Source organism: Brachyhypopomus gauderio, chromosome 20, assembly GCF_052324685.1.
Source record: "Brachyhypopomus gauderio isolate BG-103 chromosome 20, BGAUD_0.2, whole genome shotgun sequence".
NCBI lineage: Eukaryota > Metazoa > Chordata > Actinopteri > Gymnotiformes > Hypopomidae > Brachyhypopomus > Brachyhypopomus gauderio.
Window position 1 is genome coordinate 9,270,749 of NC_135230.1, and position 19,566 is coordinate 9,290,314.

General features: G+C 41.7%; 1 protein-coding gene across 3 annotated transcripts in view; it reads right to left on the bottom strand.

Moving 5' to 3' along the window:
• Window positions 1-16,983: 16,983 nt before the first annotated feature.
• The window catches only part of ncam2a (neural cell adhesion molecule 2a), a 191,037-nt gene continuing 188,454 nt past the window's right edge, over window positions 16,984-19,566 (bottom strand). For all 3 annotated transcript variants that reach the window (XM_076983124.1, XM_076983123.1, XM_076983122.1), the window contains one exon: window positions 16,984-19,406. In XM_076983124.1, the coding sequence (XP_076839239.1) occupies window positions 19,292-19,406 (115 nt within the window). In that variant the 3' untranslated portion in view covers window positions 16,984-19,291. The remainder of the gene's footprint in view (window positions 19,407-19,566) is intronic.

The window sequence follows — 19,566 nt, forward strand, 5'->3', positions numbered from 1 at the left end:
AAGTCAATGCTTTCAAGAAAGTTTGGCAACTTTGTGCACCCTGTGAACTCTCTGCATTCGTCTTCATATCTATATATTCTCTGTCACTGTAATAATTCTGAAAAAGCAATGCAATAAAGAAAGAAAGGAGGTTTTCCATTATTTACTGATATTTTAATAACAAAAACAATTTATTAAATGAGGGTTATTTGTTTCATGACAAGATAGTTACATAGACTGCCTCGAATAATGTATCACTTAGTAAAAATTTATCTTTGTAAAAAAGGCTTTCTACAAAATGCAAATATAAGTAATCTTATCAACACACTGGCAAACTATTTTGGTCATTTATTTCCACTTTTTGTAATTGTTTACAAGCATTTGTTTCAGTCCTGGAGAAGACCTCATATGTCTCCGTAAGGTCACCCATTGGCCATCGATTTGGGGTCAACAAGAATAACAAGTTCCCTTGAGGAACGCCTCTGACTAACATTCCCTATTCAAATACCTGAGCTCTAGGGGTCTGCAGCTGTAACTTTCTCTGTTGTAGTAATTAGGGAGCTTTGCCTGCAAAAAAAAAAAATTAAAAATGAAACAGCTGAACTTTTCCACCTCCTTGCATTGCTTTGCATGTTAAGTAGCTGAAAGAATTGTTCGGATGGCGCTTAAGCACTTAAGAACACTCGAGCAGATCCCGGGTTCTGAAAGCCGTGCGTTTTCTTTGTTTGGAACCCGGATGATGAGACGTGGTCATCTCCATGGAGACAGTGGGAATGTCATGAGGTCGGTCTTAAGAATTCGTTAGACTGGTTTTTCCCCCCTTTGAGAAAAGCGGCACCCGTTCGGTATTTCCGGGAATAAATGCCGCTGATCTGTACTTGGGAGGAGGGATTAGAGATTTGTGTAATGAGGAGTTGATCTGTTGAACGAGGAGAGGTGAAAATGGATATGCCCTGCAGATTGATAGAGCTCAGAGCTGCAGAAAGGAACACATTATCTCCAAGTGATGAGTCCCTGGTGCCCGGCAATAGAAAACAAAGTAGCTCTGGTTTGATCTACTAGTTCACTGCAAATCAGTCCTGTATGCACCACTTCATAATAATATGCATTATATTACATGTATTATAACATGTTATATGCTCTGCACAATGCCAAAGAATTTTTGACATAAGCTATAAACACTTATTTTTGTACATTGGTAATAAGTTACAAGGCAGAGGGGCATGGCCTCAGGATACGTTGGGGTATATGACATGATCAAGAGAGGAGAAGAATCACAAAAGTTCTCACGCAGGCTTCACCCTTGGTCTCTGCTCCGGAACACTACTCACATCACTCAAAACCAAAGCAAAAACACATGGCAGGAGCAACCATGATGCTAGAGGGGGAACCATGAGAGAGAGAGAGAGAGAGAGAGAGAGAGAGAGAGAGAGAGAGAGAGAGAGAGAGAGAGAGAGAGAGAGTTAAGGGGGAGTAAAATTGACCCGTTCTATTACTCCAGGGCTGATTGATATCTTTGTCCTGGGATAATAGGTGCTCCAGAAATTACACCTCTGAACAGCAGAATGTCAAGTTCACTAAAAGCAATGACAGTAGCCTATTTCTGGTGATAATGTAGGCCAAAAGCATTTTGTTTGCCATCTCCTTTTCTTTCTGTTGTCTTTTTCCTCACCACACCAATAACTGTCACAATTTCATAAAATACAGCTTTCACAAAATAAGCAGTGACAAGACATTTATAATGTGACACGACAACACATTCTGCTACAATGAGCGCCACAGAAAATCTATACCGGATTTAAATTCATATTGCACAAATGTCTGCCTTTATAACATCTGAAGAAATTTCATTGTTCATCACCTTCAATGTTCTAGAAGGTTCTATGTGCTATTTTTAAATGATTGCCAACTAAAGATGAGTACACACCTCAGCTTTTTTTTTCATCTAATCAAAGAGAAAGCTGCTTGTTTTGCTCACAGCTCGAGCTGTTTTGTCAAGCAGTGGGAATACGCTGCACTCCTGACTAGAAGAATACACCTCCCCCCTCCCTTTCCGTCTAATAATTAGCACTTCGCTAGATGCCAATCCATTTAGCATGCTTAGCATTGATATCAAAAGCCTCTAACCCTGCGTCTCAAGTGCTAGGGCCCCAGACTATCAAAAGAAAAAAAAGAAAAAGTCGCAAACCTGCCATCGAGAGCAGCAAAACGGAATGTTTTGTTTACTTTCTTTGGATGAAACTTTGCTTTCCCCCGTCTGTGCCTGTGGAGGAGGAGACAACGGCGTGGATTTAGCGCCGGGTCTATTTTTTAAGACTGTCACATTTGTTTGCGGGCTGAAAGCATTCTGTCGAAATAGAAACATGAGATCGGATTGGGCTCCGAGGGAACATGCGCTATCAAGTCGGCATAATTTGAGAAAAAGATGAAGGCGGAATCAATTAAGCCGAACCCTCTTATTAACAGTCGGCGCCGGCATGCCAGCGAGCGTACCGTATGACTCTCAAAGTAACGTCCTCTGCAATTGGGGCATTTTGTCTCTCTATTGATCACAGTAATAAGATTTTGAATTCTGCAACTTCAAAGGAACGAGGAAACTCTGGGTATACAGTTCCTTCTCAACCCTTCATAAAGTGATTAGCAACCAATTCTCGAGCATGTCTCAACGGGAGGGGGGAAAAAACAGCTGAGCAAAAAATAGCACGAAACACCCCGTCCTCGTTTAAAGCGTGTTTTCTGCTAACATTAATGAGTCTTTCAGAATGTAGCCTCTACATCTGCCACAGTAGCACCTCCAGATACGGCTGGTCTATTTGTAGTGATGAGGGCGCAAAGCTTCTAACCCTTGCGAGGGCTTAACACGTCTTGCTTCGCGGTGTTTAATGATGGCTCTGTGCCTTTCTCTTATGTCTCTTATGAAACACTGTCTGGACAAGTCAGGAAAGGAGGAGGATGGAGATACACAAGAAAGCCAGGGATAAAAGGTGCTGGGAGTGACCAAAGACCTGAGCCTTCATGCTTCAGTTTTGTTCCCATCAAAAGGTGACCCTTCTCATATTATAAGAAGGTTACAAGGAAAGGATGTAACGGGGAGAAAGATTAAATTGATTACTGAATGAACACACTAATAGGAGAAAATAATACCTAAAACGTTCTGTGTATAAGCCTATATTGTGTTAATTCCAGTGACTGATGCAGAAGGTTCTCCATAGTTTCAGTTGTGCAAAGCTTTTTATTTCATGCAGGATGTAGGTTGTTCAAAAACATTACCAACCTCAGCAAAAATCAACGTTGTCAATTTTCTGTAGGGCACAATCAGGAATTGCCCTATCTCTCTTCACACAATCCAGCCTGCACAATATAGTCATACTGTAAGATGTACATGCTTTACCTCAAAATGATATTTGCTTTTATTACTGTAAATACCCTCCAATATACCCTGATCAACACTACACATTTTCATTATTATCTTTAAAGATAATCTTTCTCGGTTGTTTCTGAAATAGAAGCTAAGGAACATTGCTCCACACGACCTACGTCTCCCGTATGACGGAGCCCATCTCAGGTAACAGGCTGAGCAGGGGTACATTGAAAAGGCTTTAACCATGGCAGCCATTCAGAGTGCATTATCTATTCCGCTACCATATCAAAGTGCTATCATGTAGAGATTACCTACACCTTGCACCATTCAAAGGCAAACTTTTCAAAATGATCATAGTCTAATTTAAGGATGTGAAAAAAACCCCAGAAAGATTCATATCTACCAGTGTCATTTTATGGAATTGAAATGCTCTTTTTCATAAAGATGGTTCCCCTTACATAGATGGTTCCAGTGGTAACCTGACACAAAATATGGCCAATGAACTTGGTAAGCACATCAGAATGTTAGGTATAAGTGGAATTTAAAATTAAGACAGTCCAGTAGCAGGATGGATCCAGGCTGTGCTCACACTAACATGTTTCAGACTGTAGTTTTGATGATGCATTGGTTGATTCTTAAATTATAATTCCATACTGTCTTTGACATACTTTGTCTTTGACAATCTTCTTTGTAGGGAATTTTCGTTACGATGAAAACCCGCTGCTTCCCTTACAACCAAAGTTGGAAATAGGTGCAGATGAAGGATAAATGAGTGTGAAAACCTGATAAATATGATAAAGTTGGTAAGAGGTTATGGGAACTCACTCCATTAGCTCAATGTAGGTTAAGACATATACCTACTATACAATGTTTTGTCAGAGGTTTACTATACATCCACTCTTACTGAGAGGGTTAACCAATAAACATGTAGCAGATGGTATTAGCATACATTTACCTTCATCTGATACTTATTATGAGGGCATTTGGCCTTCTGTAGATATAACCTAGAGAGAGCGTGGTTAAGCAATTACTTACTTGAGCAAATATTTATTGAATTTAACAAAAATTAAATTAAACAATAAAACAATAACAATAAAATATAAATATATACATGATATTCTACATCAAAATTAACAAAACTAAAAGTTATAGTGACGGTCCGCCCTTGACTCCTCCCTCGGGTGTGTGTGTGTGTGTATGTGTTTGTGTGTGTTTGAGGGTGTGGTTCTGTGTGTGTGTGTGTATGTGGGTGTGGTTCTGTGTGTATGTGTTTGAGGGTGGGGTTCTGTGTGTGTGTGTATGTGGTTCTGTGTGTGTGTGTGTGTGTGTGTGCTTATGGGTGTGGTTCTGTGTGTGCATATGTGTTTGTGGGCGTGGTTCTCTTTGTGCGTGTGTTTTTGTGGGTGTGGTTTTGTGTATGTGTGTTTGTGGTTCTGTGTATGTGTGTTTGTGGGTGTGGTTTTGTGTGTGTGTGTGTGTTTGTGGTTCTGTGTGTGTGTGTGTGTTCATCTCTTGCACCTGTCGCTTGTCTCATTACTATTATGTGTTGCCCTTGTTTCTTGTTGATGTTGTATGTGATTGATATGATGTTGTGTGTATTGTTTATGTAGTAGTATTTAACAGAGTTGTATAGTAACGAAATAGAAGTACTTCACTACTGTACTTAAGTACTAAAATGGTGTATCTGTACTTTACTGGAGTATTATTTTTTTCTCCTACTTCCACTTTTACTTCACTACATATTTTTCATCAGTTTAATACTTTTACTCCGATACATTTTTTACGTGCTGTATAGTTACTCGTTATAAACATGTTAGCTGGCGCTGTCACCGGGTCAAGCGATCAGGCTGTCTTATGAGAAAACTGCGCATGCTCCGGTCGCGTCTCGTTTACTCTGCTGCTGCCTTCACTGAACACTTGAGCTTCATAATCTAGGTTCACTTGACACGTCGTGACTGCCGCAAGGGTCCGCGCGGCAAAAATGACAATCGCGGTCCATTTTCAGTATTTTCCAGCACCTTCAGCTTCATTTACATCTTTATACAAATACACATATACTTGAAATTATTCCAAATAATTAGCTTTTTATCTCATTAAAAAAGATGGTAGTGATTGTGGCGGTGAGGATGAGGAAGGAGACCACCCTGGCCTTACCTAGAGACAGTGTTTGCGTTTGCTGGAGTGAAAGTAAATTCCTATAGGATGAAGTGCCATCTCTGCCTCCCTAAAGAGGGTGAAATATTGGCCTTCAAAAATTCACCTTCGAACTTGAAGAAACACATCAATGTAAGTTATAAATATAACGCACAGAAGACACACCAGCTTTAGCTGTCTGTAAGTGCTAGTTAGATATCTTAGCTAACTAACCTAATTAAGCCGACGGATGGCTTTTACGTCCAAAATACACTAAATTAAGGCAAACTTGTACTTCTGCGTCAAAAGTACGATGTAGCGAGACATAGGTTATCTGTTTTTTGTGTACAAAGTGTTAAGCCCAGTTTTTTAAGTTGCTACTTGTTTGTACATACAGAACACTTGTATTTGTGGTCTTTGACATTTTGATTTGTAAGTGATATATAAAAACAATTGATAATCAAACTTTAAGGCTTTCTTTAATTAATTCAAAACACAATACTTGTACTTTTTACTTTCAGTACTTGAGTAATTGTTACGGAACAGCTCCGGACCCTTCCCTGTGGGCGTGCCGCTATGTTGTCTGCGTGTCGTTATGTCCATGTTTGTACTTCCGTGGGTGTGGGTTGTTTGTGAGCGTGTTCGTGGTTACACCTGTGCCTTGTCTCGAGGTCACGTGGGTCTGTGTAATTCACCTATTTAATGTGCGTTAACGCGGTGTCTTGTGCTCGTCTTTGTCTAAAGTTCATGCCTGTGCAAGCCTCCGCATTTGCGTGCTTGCACCGTCCGTGCTGAGCTTTGCGTTGCGTGAAGTGAAAATAAATGTTCTGTGTGCACCGTAAGACGCTGGTCGTGTCTCCTCCTTCCTCCTGCACCACAGCGTCACAGTAATACATTTTAGAATAAACTACTTGCAATACTTAAGTACAAAAAATGCTGAATACTTCTGTACTTCTACTTAAGTCAATTTTTTGATAGAGTAGCTTGTACTTTTACTCAAGTATGGGTCTCTAATACTTTATACAACACTGGTATTTAATGATTGTCTTGTTTATGTAGTAGTATTTAATGTGCGTATTCTTTATGTTGTAGTATTTAATGTGTCTTGTTTATGTAGTAGTATTTGTTCTAGCCCAATCCCTGCATGTCTGTCCGAAGTCAAGCTCATGTTCATTGCTGTTAAGCGCTAACATGCTAGTTCAATGAACATGTTTGTGTATAACGTTTATGTAGTAGTATTTAATGATTGTCTTGTTTATGTAGTAGTATTTAATGTGTGTTTTGATTACGTAATAGTATTTGTTCTAGCCCAATCCCTGCATGTCTGTCCGAAGTCAAGCTCACGTTTGTTGCTGTTAAGCGCTAACACGCTAGTTCAATGAACATGTTTGTACCTCAGCATCCTGCCTCCCTCATGTCAGTTACACCGGTGTATATACCGGAGTAGAGAAAAAAGAACCCTGTCCATTTAATACTCCCTGCATATCAAAGGAACAGCAGTTATCAAAACCAGGTTAGCCAATGGAAATCAAATTGATGGTACAGATTACACATTACATTTACATACAGGTCACCCCACCTTTGGGGTAAGGTCTACCTGTTATACCTGAGACTACACAATATGCTGCAAAATGAGTCAACACCTGCCACACAAACACAACTGATATAACCAAAACACAAATGGTCAGTGTTATCTCATTGCTATGGGAACTGCTTGAGGCAAATTTCCACCACAGTGCCCATCTGTGACCTCTAGGGAAACACCACTCTCTGTTACCACCCACAGTGTCACGTAGGAACATAAAAGCCTGCTTCACACACACAAACATCTCTGCCTGCCACCCCCACCCCCCATAATGATGGCTAAATTTGTAAAACTATAAAGAATAATCTGCGAGAAGGTCAGAAGATTCTGTATTACTCAGTTGATTTCCCAGAAAAATCATTTTACCTGGTGACAGGCTAATTAGCAAATCCAAGCTGACTTTTATTTTGTGAACCTGAACTTTCCATCACTGATCTTTTCACTGCATCAAGCAATGTTCAAGATAACAGTATCCATATCTGTGAGCATTCAGCCATTAAGTTTTGCTGGTATGCAGTTTAGAAAGTTGAGCTTTGCTGGGGTTTGAGAACCCAAATTGGTTCTCTCCCAGTATGCAAATGAGCATGTTTATTATTTAACATAAGTAAGACGATAGGGCCTATGAAGAGTGATGCCACAGAAACCAGCAACGATCTGGCCTCAGAACAGAAACCTCTACAACACTTATTTTGGCTTTTTGAGTACAACTCTGTACCATTTGACCATTGTAATTGTTTAATTAAGCAGAAGTTTCCTGTTCAGTTGCAGTAAAGGTAGAAGAAGCCAAGAGACACAAGGTACATGCTGCCAAGCCCATAGACAGGAGTAAATCTTACATAACAGGAACTCACAGACAATATTGGCACTTAATCTTTTTTCTCAGTTGGCACACTTAATTTTTATTTTAACCATTTTGAAGGTGTGTGTATGTGTGTGTGTGTGTGTGTGTGTGTGTGTGTGTGTGTGTGTGTGTGTGTGTGTGTGTGTGTGTGTGTGTGTGTGTGTGTGTGTGTGGCAGAGGGTGTGTCTTTTAGGCAGGGTGTCTGGCAGACTGACAGAAGGAACAATTTGTTGTTGGTATGTAATATAAAACAGTACAATAAATATAAACTAATCTTTTATGAATTAAATAAACATACACATGGAATTTAGTAGAAACGACAGCCAAATATGAAAAAAACATCACTCTTCAGATGACTCAACCAAATTGAGTGTTTTCCTAATTTTCAACAATTAGGTCTCTCCATATTCCCAAAGTGGCCAATTAATCCTCAATTAATCTTTCCATGAGACCCAAAGAGGTCTAGGAAACGTAAACCCATATTTAGCCAGAATCTTAATTTTACCCTCCTAATGGCCAATCAAAACAGGCCATTGAGAAAGTAGCACTCCATTTGCATGTCTTAAGTGCTCCATTAGTTGTTCTGAACAGCTCATTGGTTTAGTGAATACGAGTAGTCTGTACTGGTGGTCTAATAACCATTAAAAGAGTTGACTAAGTGCTTTCTAGAATTTTCTCCAAGCGTTTTAGCTGACTGGCATGTCGCCGGTATTGTGGCTTTACTTTACGTATTTATTCTTGTGCTTGGCATGCCCACTCACAATGGCAGTGTTTCCATAGTAACAGTCATTAACGGTAGAATGTTATTTAACCACACTAAGAGGGAAAACATAATATAATCTGATGTAAAGAAATCCAACCATATGTGAAGAACAGATGAGGCCTTTGGGATCACAGATATGCTGTTTTATTCTGAAACACGTTTTGTTTTTGGGTGTCCTATAACCACTTTGATAGGAGTGGACTAATAACATCAGAAACAGCAACAGCACCAACTGAGCTGTTTCATGAAACTACAGAAATTACTCTTAACATTCAGTTTGTAAGAGCTTTTTTTTTTTTTAAACAACACTTGTCCAAGAGTTGTTTTTTAGACCAAAATTACCCATAATTGTGTCCTTATATGACCATAATTCATCGGTAATGGCTCTACCCAAAAGGATTTTTGATTGATGAACACTTTAGAATATCACCTACAGCGCTAAATGGTTGTAGCGTAGTCAGAACTGCTCACAAGTGCTTTCTCCTGCAGGTCAAATTAGCACAAAACACCACCAAGCTATGAAGAGGTTAACCTCAATTTGCAATATTGCTGCCTATTGCAGGTTTCCCTCAGTTTTGCACTGATACTTCAGGACTTGAGAGAAATGATGGACTTGAATATTGTTGTGGGAGGTTCAACCAATGCTGCTTGAGAAAAAAAAAACGACAAACAGTAGTTTAAAGCTTTTAACAAAGGTTTATTTTGCCATTAGTTTTCACATTAGTTTTCACATTATAGTCCTTTGAATGTTCTATTAATCGTTAACACTGCATGTTCAGTAAACATAATGGGTTCTGCCTTACGCCGAAACACATCTTCATCAAAATATAAATGGGAGCTGAGTGACTCGGAGACCATGTGATGGAGACCATGAACCTTGAAGGAGAAGGCAAGGTGACAGAGATGTATGGTATCGTAGGTCAAAGGGCATATGTCTGGGTGTGCAGTCCGCTTTTGGTCCAAGCAATTTGTGGAGCAGGGCTCACCAACCTCCAGTCCCAGGTCACGGTCAAGTCATAAAGGTAATATATCTGTCTGTCCAAACTGCCTGAAGAAGAGCAAAGCAACATCACCTAGTCACATCAAATGACCTTAACATTTCTAGTCTATTCGACTACTTACTAAATAGAGTAACTAAGAGAGATGACATAGATCTGCTTGAGGGTTGAACATCTGTGATATGATCTGTAGGTATGCTTCTTCATTATTTGAACGCATCAATCGTTTGCTTCCATGGTAATTACTTCATTACTCTACATCACACTATATTCACAGTAGCTGTGCTATCCAAGCCAATGAAATGACTTTTAATGTTTTGATGTACTGCTCATGTCTTGAGCAGGCCAAACCCGAGGCAGACAGTGAGGTGTGCATCAGAACCAGTGGGTGCTCTGCTCTGATTATGTTCACCGGATAAAAAAGCATCGTCCCACAGAGGTGTAACTCCAAAGTAGGCCACCACAGTCTAGTAGCACTAACTCCTGTTGCCACAAAGTGCTTCGAGACTCTCCCGAGTCACCTCACTATCGAGACTCTCCCGAGTCACCTCAGAAGAGTGTCACCTTGGAGCCCCTACGGAGGGATCCTGCCCGAGCACGATACCTTCCACTCAGCTCGGCCCCACCTGCCGCGGGACTCGCACGGCTCATGCCCCCGTCCTCTGTGTCAGAACCGCCACCGCGGATCTGCGTCCTGCCCAAGCAGAAGCTGATTCACGGCGCCCTGTCGACGTCTCGCTCCACACACGATTTCCTCACCAAGAAAAGAGTGCTGCTCTGCACCCCCTCCCCCCCCCCCCCCCCAAAGCAGTCCTCATTTAAACTGAGGAAGAAGAAGATGAGGAAGGCTCATCTTGGAAAAAATCATGGCTGACCCCTACCTATGCAGACACATCCTGGCATTTCAGCAGACCATCGTGAGAGTTCTGGGATTGGCTGTCACCTGTTTCTGTCCTGAGGCTGTAACCCTCCTACAGGACTCGTATTCTGAGCCCACAAGCTGTTTCTGTGATTTGTTGTGCACTTGCATCTGATCTGTATTTACCACTGATATTTATAACAGTGATGTAACATTCAGTTCACATATCCTAAGCTATAAATAATGAATATTACCATACATAACCGTTATTGGACATATTTTTAATTGGTATTTGTGGACCTAACTTGGACCTGACTCACTCACACACATTTAGCAAGCTGTGGATTGTCCATAAGGGGGCGCTATTGGCACTCAAGTAGGGTGGTCTGGGTAGGATTGGTGCTTCGCATCAATGACCTTGTGTCCTTGCCTTATCCTTATCTTACTGAAATTTATATTGACACCTGCAGCAAGAGAAATATACTGTACATTTTGTACCTGGCAAGCTGATTCTTATCTGATTCTTATCCCGCAGAGAACAAATCTTTGCCCCTCAGAAGTCATCAACTTTACAACACTTTCAGCAGTTAGGTGCTGTTTTCGTAACACCTTTTAGCTTTCAGCATTTTGCCACATGCCATGCCCCTTTGCCAGACCAAACCACTTGAAAACATGAAAAGAAAACATGGTCATGCAATAAAAAAATATTTGTTAGTTTTCATTCTTTCACCCAGACACACTCTCCTGTGTGTTTACGGGTATTGACTCAACTCAGTACGTCAGATGTGTTGTCTGGGGAGCGACGTAATGACTTGTGGAGGCCACAGGTGTCTACACAGGACCCCTGGAATGATGGGGACAGACCGTGCAGCTGTAGCTCTATATAGAGCGGCCCTGGGTACCGCTTCAACTCCTGCACTGCTGTAACTCCATACAGAGCAGCCCTGGGTACCGCTTCAACTCCTGCACTGCTGTAACTCCATACAGAGCAGCCCTGGGTACCGCTTCAACTCCTGCACTGCTGTAACTCCATACAGAGCGGCCCTGGGTACCGCTTCAACTCCTGCACTGCTGTAGCTCCATACAGAGCGGCCCTGGGTACTGCTTCAACTCCTGCACTGCTGTAACTCCATACAGAGCGGCCCTGGGTACCGCTTCAACTCCTGCACTGCTGTAACTCCATATAGAGCAGCCCTGGGTACCGCTTCAACTCCTGCACTGCTGTAACTCCATACAGAGCGGCCCTGGGTACCGCTTCAACTCCTGCACTGCTGTAACTCCATACAGAGCAGCCCTGGGTACCGCTTCAACTCCTGCACTGCTGTAACTCTATACAGAGCGGCCCTGGGTACCACTTCAACTCCTGCACTGCTTTAACTCTATACAGAGCGGCCCTGGGTACCGCTTAAACTCCTGCACTGCTGTAACTCCATACAGAGTGGCCCTGGGTACCGCTTCAACTCCTGCACTGCTGTAACTCTATACAGAGCAGCCCTGGGTACCACTTCAACTCCTGCACTGCTGTAACTCCATACAGAGTGGCCCTGGGTACCGCTTCAACTCCTGCACTGCTGTAACTCCATACAGAGTGGCCCTGGGTACCGCTTCAACTCCTGCACTGCTGTAACTCTATACAGAGCAGCCCTGGGTACCACTTCAACTCCTGCACTGCTGTAACTCCATGCAGAGTGGCCCTGGGTACCGCTTCAACTCCTGCACTGCTGTAACTCCATACAGAGCGGCCCTGGTTACCGCTTCAACTCCTGCACTGGCTCTTCAAATGCAAAATGGCATCTCACATCCACACCACCCTGGGACGTAGCAGAACAGCAGAAGATGTAAAATGGCTCGACCTGGACACAGGCCAGGATGACATGGCAAGGCACGGCCTGCGTGTGTGTAGGATTGTTTCGTATGTATCTGCTGAGGGCAGATCTTCTGAAATACAGATTAAAGCTGCAGCTTTGGTGTTCCAAGGGAACAAGAACTTGGGGCTGGGGGAGGCCTGATATTGTTGTCGTTTTGTCCAAATCATTGAAAGTTCAGTTTTTGTTGGAGGGAAATCTAAGAAATCTAATTTCACAGTTAAAGGAAGGTTGATCTTCAGGAGCATAATGACACCCATGGTGTAGAGCCCAGAGACATCGTTTTGCTGCTGTTAATCTTCAATAAGTCAATAAAATATATTAATCCAACATGAAAAGGCTCCCCCATGTGAAAAGGTCTTCAGTTAAACATGTCATTAACCAGAAGCATTTTGTGTATAATAGATCACAACAGCAGGGTTTTAATGACAATAAAAGCTCATGTTATTGGACTGTAGGGCCTATTTTTGTTTGAAAGATTAAAAAAATTGGTGGATAACATTGCACCTTTATTCTGATTCCAAAGGTATTCCCATGTTCTGGGGAGTCAGACCCGGATGGAATAACATGTCCGAACGAACAGCACTCCTCACATCTTCACGATAATAATCTCCTTATCTTACAGATTAGGAAAGATGCCGTTCCCTGTGGTCATTCCCCTATACTGCAAACAAGGTTGAAAATCTGATATGGTACGATGACCTATTCATTACCAGTGAATGAGTTAATGTGAGACATGAATCTTTTAGTCATGTCTGGAGATCCCTGGGTTTCCTCAGGCCTGGCCTGGTCCCCTTATGGCCGTCTGTACCTCGGTCTTCTTCCCCATCTCATTCCATACACAATGGTCCCTGTTGTGCAAAATCAGCCCCTTGCAAATTCTGGCAAACCTCACGCTTCAGTCTCATTTTCGGTATTGCTACGGCTTATTGTGCATTTTGGTCTAATACTTCCTGGTATTTGACCAACCCTTTTTGTTTGATTTTCTAATGAGTACGAATATGCAGAGATTAACCCAATCAGCCTCTCAGTGACCTCTGTTGCTGGTAAACACTCAGATTATTGGAAATGATTGGATCATTGGCCTTGTAAATGGATCTCACGCTTACATCTAACTGCCCTTGGATCTCTTGGGCCATTCATATACTTCAGAAATGGATAAGGGCAGAATGTTTTTCTTCTCAGCATAAAGCCAAAAAAAAAAACACTCAAAATTGAATCATGAAATGTAAACCTTTAAATGCTTGAAGGATCAAGTTTAGGACACGCATTTTTGTTGTGCTGGTAATCCTCGGGTCTGCTGGTCGATTCAGAAGGGGCCTGTCTGGTGCAAACACTGCCTTTGGGTGCCAAATGGATGAATTATTATGGATGAAAAAGTGTTTGTGCGTGCGTGTGTGTGTGTGTGCATGCACATTCGTGTGTGGATACTCACTGTGAGTACACAAAAGTTGCTTTGAAAAGTGCATTAACTGCTGATTGCTAATCTGAAGCTAATGGCTCCAGTGAGAATTCTTAAATATAAGGTTTAATCATGCAAATATGATCGTTCATCACTTAAAAGTAATTATCTTCAACAAACTTATTTAAAAGTTTTAAATGTGAGGCAGTAGAGAAAACATCTCATGGTTATTCCAACATTTCCTGTTTTCAGTGCAGGTACTATTTGCCTGTGCTTCTTCTATTTTAACCCCCATGAATGACACAGTTTGATTTTAGTGTAGTTTGCGAGGCGTTCGTGTGTGGGACCCGTCTCATCACTGCTGCTAGAAATTGTGATTATCAAACACGTGAAAGCCAGTTTCGTGACGGCAGTCTTAAACACAGCAAGCAGGCTCTCTTTGACTTCTGAACTGACTTGAAATCAGTTACTAGGCTAATCAAATATGATCAAACCAGCTCCAATGATGTCTTTAACAAAATATTGTCAGCACACATAAAATAATCTCTTTCATATTTGTTGCCAGGCTGGAGCACCACCTTCCGGAGCACCACCTACATTGGTCCCAAATGATGATCCACAGAGAACTTGGGCATTACTGCTGATTACTTTGGATCAAATCAAGGACTCAAAACCCCCTGATGACAACCAGACTGCTCTGTTTGGTAGCCAGTTTTTAAAGTAAGTTAGGTCTCTCAGGTCATTGGTTGCAGGGACAAAAAGTAATTTACAAATATTTCCTTTCACTTTATTACCAAGAGAACGTAGGCAGCAAAGGACATATTTAAAAATATATATATTTTCTCCTTGATTTCAGATTTTCTTAATGTTTGCGTGTGAGAAGGTGGTTTGGAAGATAAAGTAGGAAAGGTGCACATTGTTGGGATGGCTGGCCGTGGACGGAGGTGGGAGACTCATGAGTTAGATTAAGGATCACGGTGGTTAGAAGCCCATGAATAGCACGGGTCAACTATAGACATCATGCTTTCTGCATGGCGGGTCTACGGTATGACGACTTAAGCAAAATGAATGCTGGTGATCGATCGGGCGAAGCTGTCAGTGGTGTGAATATAACTGAAAGGCAACTGTCAAATTCATGACACACCTACAGCAAAGTGTAAACATATCGATCTGCCAGTGTGTGTGTGTGAGAGAGGTGTGCAAAGTATGTAACACTAGGTATTTAGCTAAAAAACTGTCTAAAACCATTTGTCTATGTATTCCCAGTCCTTTTGTTCTACATTGTTCCACATCTCTAACTGCAGTCGTCCGGAGAATGAACTTTAGCTATATATCTTGCATGAATATGTCTATTTTTCACAACACAAGTGTACCCATTAGATACTCTATCCACTGTAAGGTTATTATCCCCAAATGTCAGACCATAATTAATTATTGCTGCTTGCTTGTGGCTTTCCCAGGCTCATTAGAGGGCCGAGGATGGATGATTTTATTCATATTTATAACCAAACATACGTCTCTATATAGTTTTCCTCACCGGCGGCAGACTCTGAATCTAATACTATCTATTGCTTCAGGGTGAATCAATGGCACTTTCCATTGTGTCTGTTCTGAACAAATCGAGTCTTTGTGATGTTGTTAGGGTGCTGCGATCGAAGGGGAGAAGTTTATAGCATCAGGAAAGTACGAGGGTCCCACAGCCCATCTTTTCAACAGACTCTGGATCACCTTCAGACGGCAAGCGCGATTCAATGAAACAATTAGGCAGTAATTGCTCTGCGTTTAGCAACCTGATTGTTTTAACGTGCCCCGGAGGCAGTTCGATTACCCAGCTCGTGCGATTTGGTTTAACAAAAGCCCAATAGAACGTTACGCATTTTGAATGTGTTCTGAGGGCAACGACCCGTAACGGTTACAACGGTTACAGACACAGCATCAAACAACACGGCCTATTGAAAGCATCGGCATCAAAATCATTTGAGAGAATTATTACCCACATTTAATCGTGTGTGCCACTATATTGTGTCTACGTGAAGACCTATTAAGCAGTTAGGATTATACAAATAATCCAAAATACTACAAATACAAATATTACCTTCAAAGCTGTACTTGATGACAATTAACGTCACCGCAGCTAGGTGTAAAATCTAACTCTGTCAAAATAAGAAAAGTATGTAGGCCTAAGCGTTTGTATTATTCAAATTCCTCTCGTCTTCCGTTCCCACAAATTTTTCCTCCGCTGACTCGAGGTCGCAAAAACAGGCGCTGCCGAGCGGGCTGAACCGTCCTCCTCCCCGCAGCTGTTGTCAGCCATTTCCAGCTGGCTGTGCCGGAAGCCACGGCGGCGCCAGGGACACACACCTCAGCCTCTTTAATTACGAGGCGTTTATCGCGACTCGTCCCACACAGACGGCTCTCCCTCCGCCCCTGCTACCAGAAGGAGCACGGAGGCTCCGCATAACCCGAGAATCACAGCAGACTCGCAAAACTGCCAAGATTAAGGGAGAGGTTACTAGTCGGTTTTTTTTACCTAAACTGAAGGATTTGTGGGCGAGGAGTGGAGCACTTGGTAACTCTTTTGCTTAACTTTGACAAAGAAGAAGGCTGCTGCAATGTTTTTTTGTTTTATGAAAGCTGAAAAGAATGCCTTAAGAACTTCAATAAATAAATAAATAAGTAAAAATAAGATACTAATCTGTTCTAGAATTATTTACTGATGAACCACCAGGACGTCTCGATGAACTTTAAAGCTTGCGTTCATAACAAAAACCAAATACATAAAGAAACTGATGAATAAAATATGAGAAAACACATCTCAAGTACAATCTGCATAATGAAATATGCGAAACCCAAGAAATCTATGAAAACAACAAATGATTGAATGTTGTACTTTTGTGGTGTGTTTACTGTCCATTTAATGCTGAGAACACCAGCCTTTTCTCAAGCTGTTTGTAAGCCCTTTCAATGTGTCGAGCCATTCATGAAAACAAGATCAGAGATACACAAACTAAACATATTTCACATGCTGCCAGTGGTGGGCACAAGCGGCACCATCATTTATGCCATCAGCATTTCACAAAGTCTCAGGAAATGTCCTCTGATGATTAGTTAGTGAAATAGCTAGAGATTACAGTAAGAGAATGAAAAGAAGAAAGTGATCGAACACACAATGGAAAAACAACTCAGCACAAGGTTCATACAAGCACAAGGACATATTTATTTACAACAGAGAATTACAGATCAGTACAGGTGTTCCACAGGCCTCCTTCAGACACCTTAGTCATACGCCAGACAGATTGATCTCATAATTTGTGGGAAATATTATGAATTATCTTAATTTGTTTGTTCAACTCATTTTTAGTTATTATAAATCTGTGTGAAAAACTTTGGTTACTTATTAATCCACAGCCCACACTTCATAACCTTTTGTGTCTCTCAATTATCCTTTGACTCAGAATAGATGCTGCAACGTAAAAAAAAAAAAAAAAACTAACTAAGAAACAAAGAAAAAAGAGACCCCAGCAAAAACGCAGTTTGTATTCAAAATAGCCATAGACAACAATGGAATCTTTGAATATTCAGCAATGGGTGAAATTTAGCAATCCCAGAAAACGCATGCTGGTGGAACACGTCTGTGCCATGAGAGGAAGAATAAAATGTCACGTGAACCTAAAATGACTCTTCAGACATCAAAATACATTCAAGATCCGAGAATGCCAGCTGAATACGTCAGCAGGATTTAGCACAGGAGTCAGAGCGCTGACATCTGTCCGCAGTGACCTGTTAGGATTACAGTGATTACGCAGCGCATGGAACAGAGGGTACATTAACGTTTAGTGTGGCATGACATTCAGCTATAGCAGAGGAACACTATATAGAGGTTGTGGGAATGGTGTCTCTCTCCGATGAAAGGGTCGACCTGTCTGAAACATTTAATGGCCCTAACCTTTCATTTCGTTTAGCGGATACTAATATGATTACTAAGGTTAAAAGAGACTGTTTCATTTCTTGTATACTGGGGTAAATATGAACAAACTGCTCAGTCCAGCTATGCAAACAAACAAAAACTATCAAACCACAGCCCCATTTTTTGGCCTTCACAAAAACATTTTTCTGCGGTGGACGTTTTGAAAATTGAAAACATAATAAAAGTCCCAGGGAGGAACACAGTAATCCTGAGTAATCCTGTTTCTTTTTCTCTCTCTGTATCTTACCAGGCTGTTTCCTTTCCCAAAATCTGAAATCCCCTGCAAATACATGAAAACATAAGGAAACAACACATTCTTTGTCCAGTTTTTACAGGATATCAACACATATATTGTTGAACAAGGGCATCTTAATGCATGTAAGTCTAAATATAGGATTTGTGAAAATGTAGGACATTCTTAAAACTAGATGTGTGCAGTTTTAGTAAGTTATACACAGTCAGCGTTTACACTGTAACTTTGTTCAGCAGAAGTGGATCCAATGGTTGCTGCCCTTTAATATAGCTCATAATTCATTAACCCAACTTCGGCCTGACTTACTGCAAGGAGCCTACCTTACCTGTTTGTGTATTTCCGCTTTTCTAGGAACACTTTGTATACAGTATGCTAGCACTACATTATACACGCATATGTACAAACAGGTGAAATTCATCATAAAATATATAAAATATAATAACTCAGTATGACTCACGGGACAAACACAGCCTTTTAGCACAACGTACACTCACACACACACATAACTTGAACGTAAAGTGGTATGCAACAGCAGGGATTGAAACTGTAGCTGATTTCCAAAACAAGAACACCTCTTAAGGATAACCCTAGTTTGTAAGGATCTAATTTGACCAATAAAGGGCACCTCAAAATCCAAGCTGAGGGGGTTGCTCACAAGAGCAAGGTAACGAGCACATAGCTAGCGTTTTCTTTCGTGAAAAAAAATGCATAGACGCACAAATACAATAGTGTGGTAAAAGGCGTAGCGAAAACCGGAACGCTGAGGACGGCGCTTTGAGGGACGCGTCCCCGTCTCATGCTGGCGAAACGTGAACAAGGCATGGCAGCTTGAGCCGCGCGTCCGCCATGGCGTGGCGACGTTTCATGGCGCGCCCAGGGCGTTGTCCGTGTAGAACGAGCAAGCGTTCGAAGAAAGAGAGCGGAAAAACCACCACCACGGCAACGGGCGCGAGCAAACCGGGAGACGGCCCAAAGGAGTGTCCCTGGGAGTGAAGTGTTCAGCTGGATTCGCTTCGAACGGAAAGTCAACAATTAATTTATCACAATAAAAACTCAACTTTCTCTCTCTTTTTTAAATATTTAAACGTATTTACAGACGCCCACGTCTGTGCACTTGAGTAGCCGTTTGTTCTTCTGAGGGATTCGGGGATTGAGCTTCTTTGTATTTAAATTTTTACACTTTTTTTCCCTCATCCCGCATGTTTTGGTCTCATTGAGCACGGGCACCGGCTCGCAGCCCCCCCTCCCCCACCCCCCAGAAGGAAACACCCTCCACTCCTCCACATTAAGCTTTGCTGTCGTCCTGTTTTGTGTGGAGACTGTTGTCACTGTGGACCTTGATTTCGATCAGGTCTGGTTTTAGGGTCTCTTTGCCATTTTCTTCTTTGAGTGGGAGTTTCCTGCGAGGAAAGAGAGAGATACAGGATTCATCGCTCATGAGACGATAGCCATGGGGTTTGGGAAGATGGTAGATGCGAACGATGTCATGAATGTGGTGGTCATATGTAACGTAGATGTCTTGTAAACGTTTAACACATGGCGAACATTGACTGGACACAG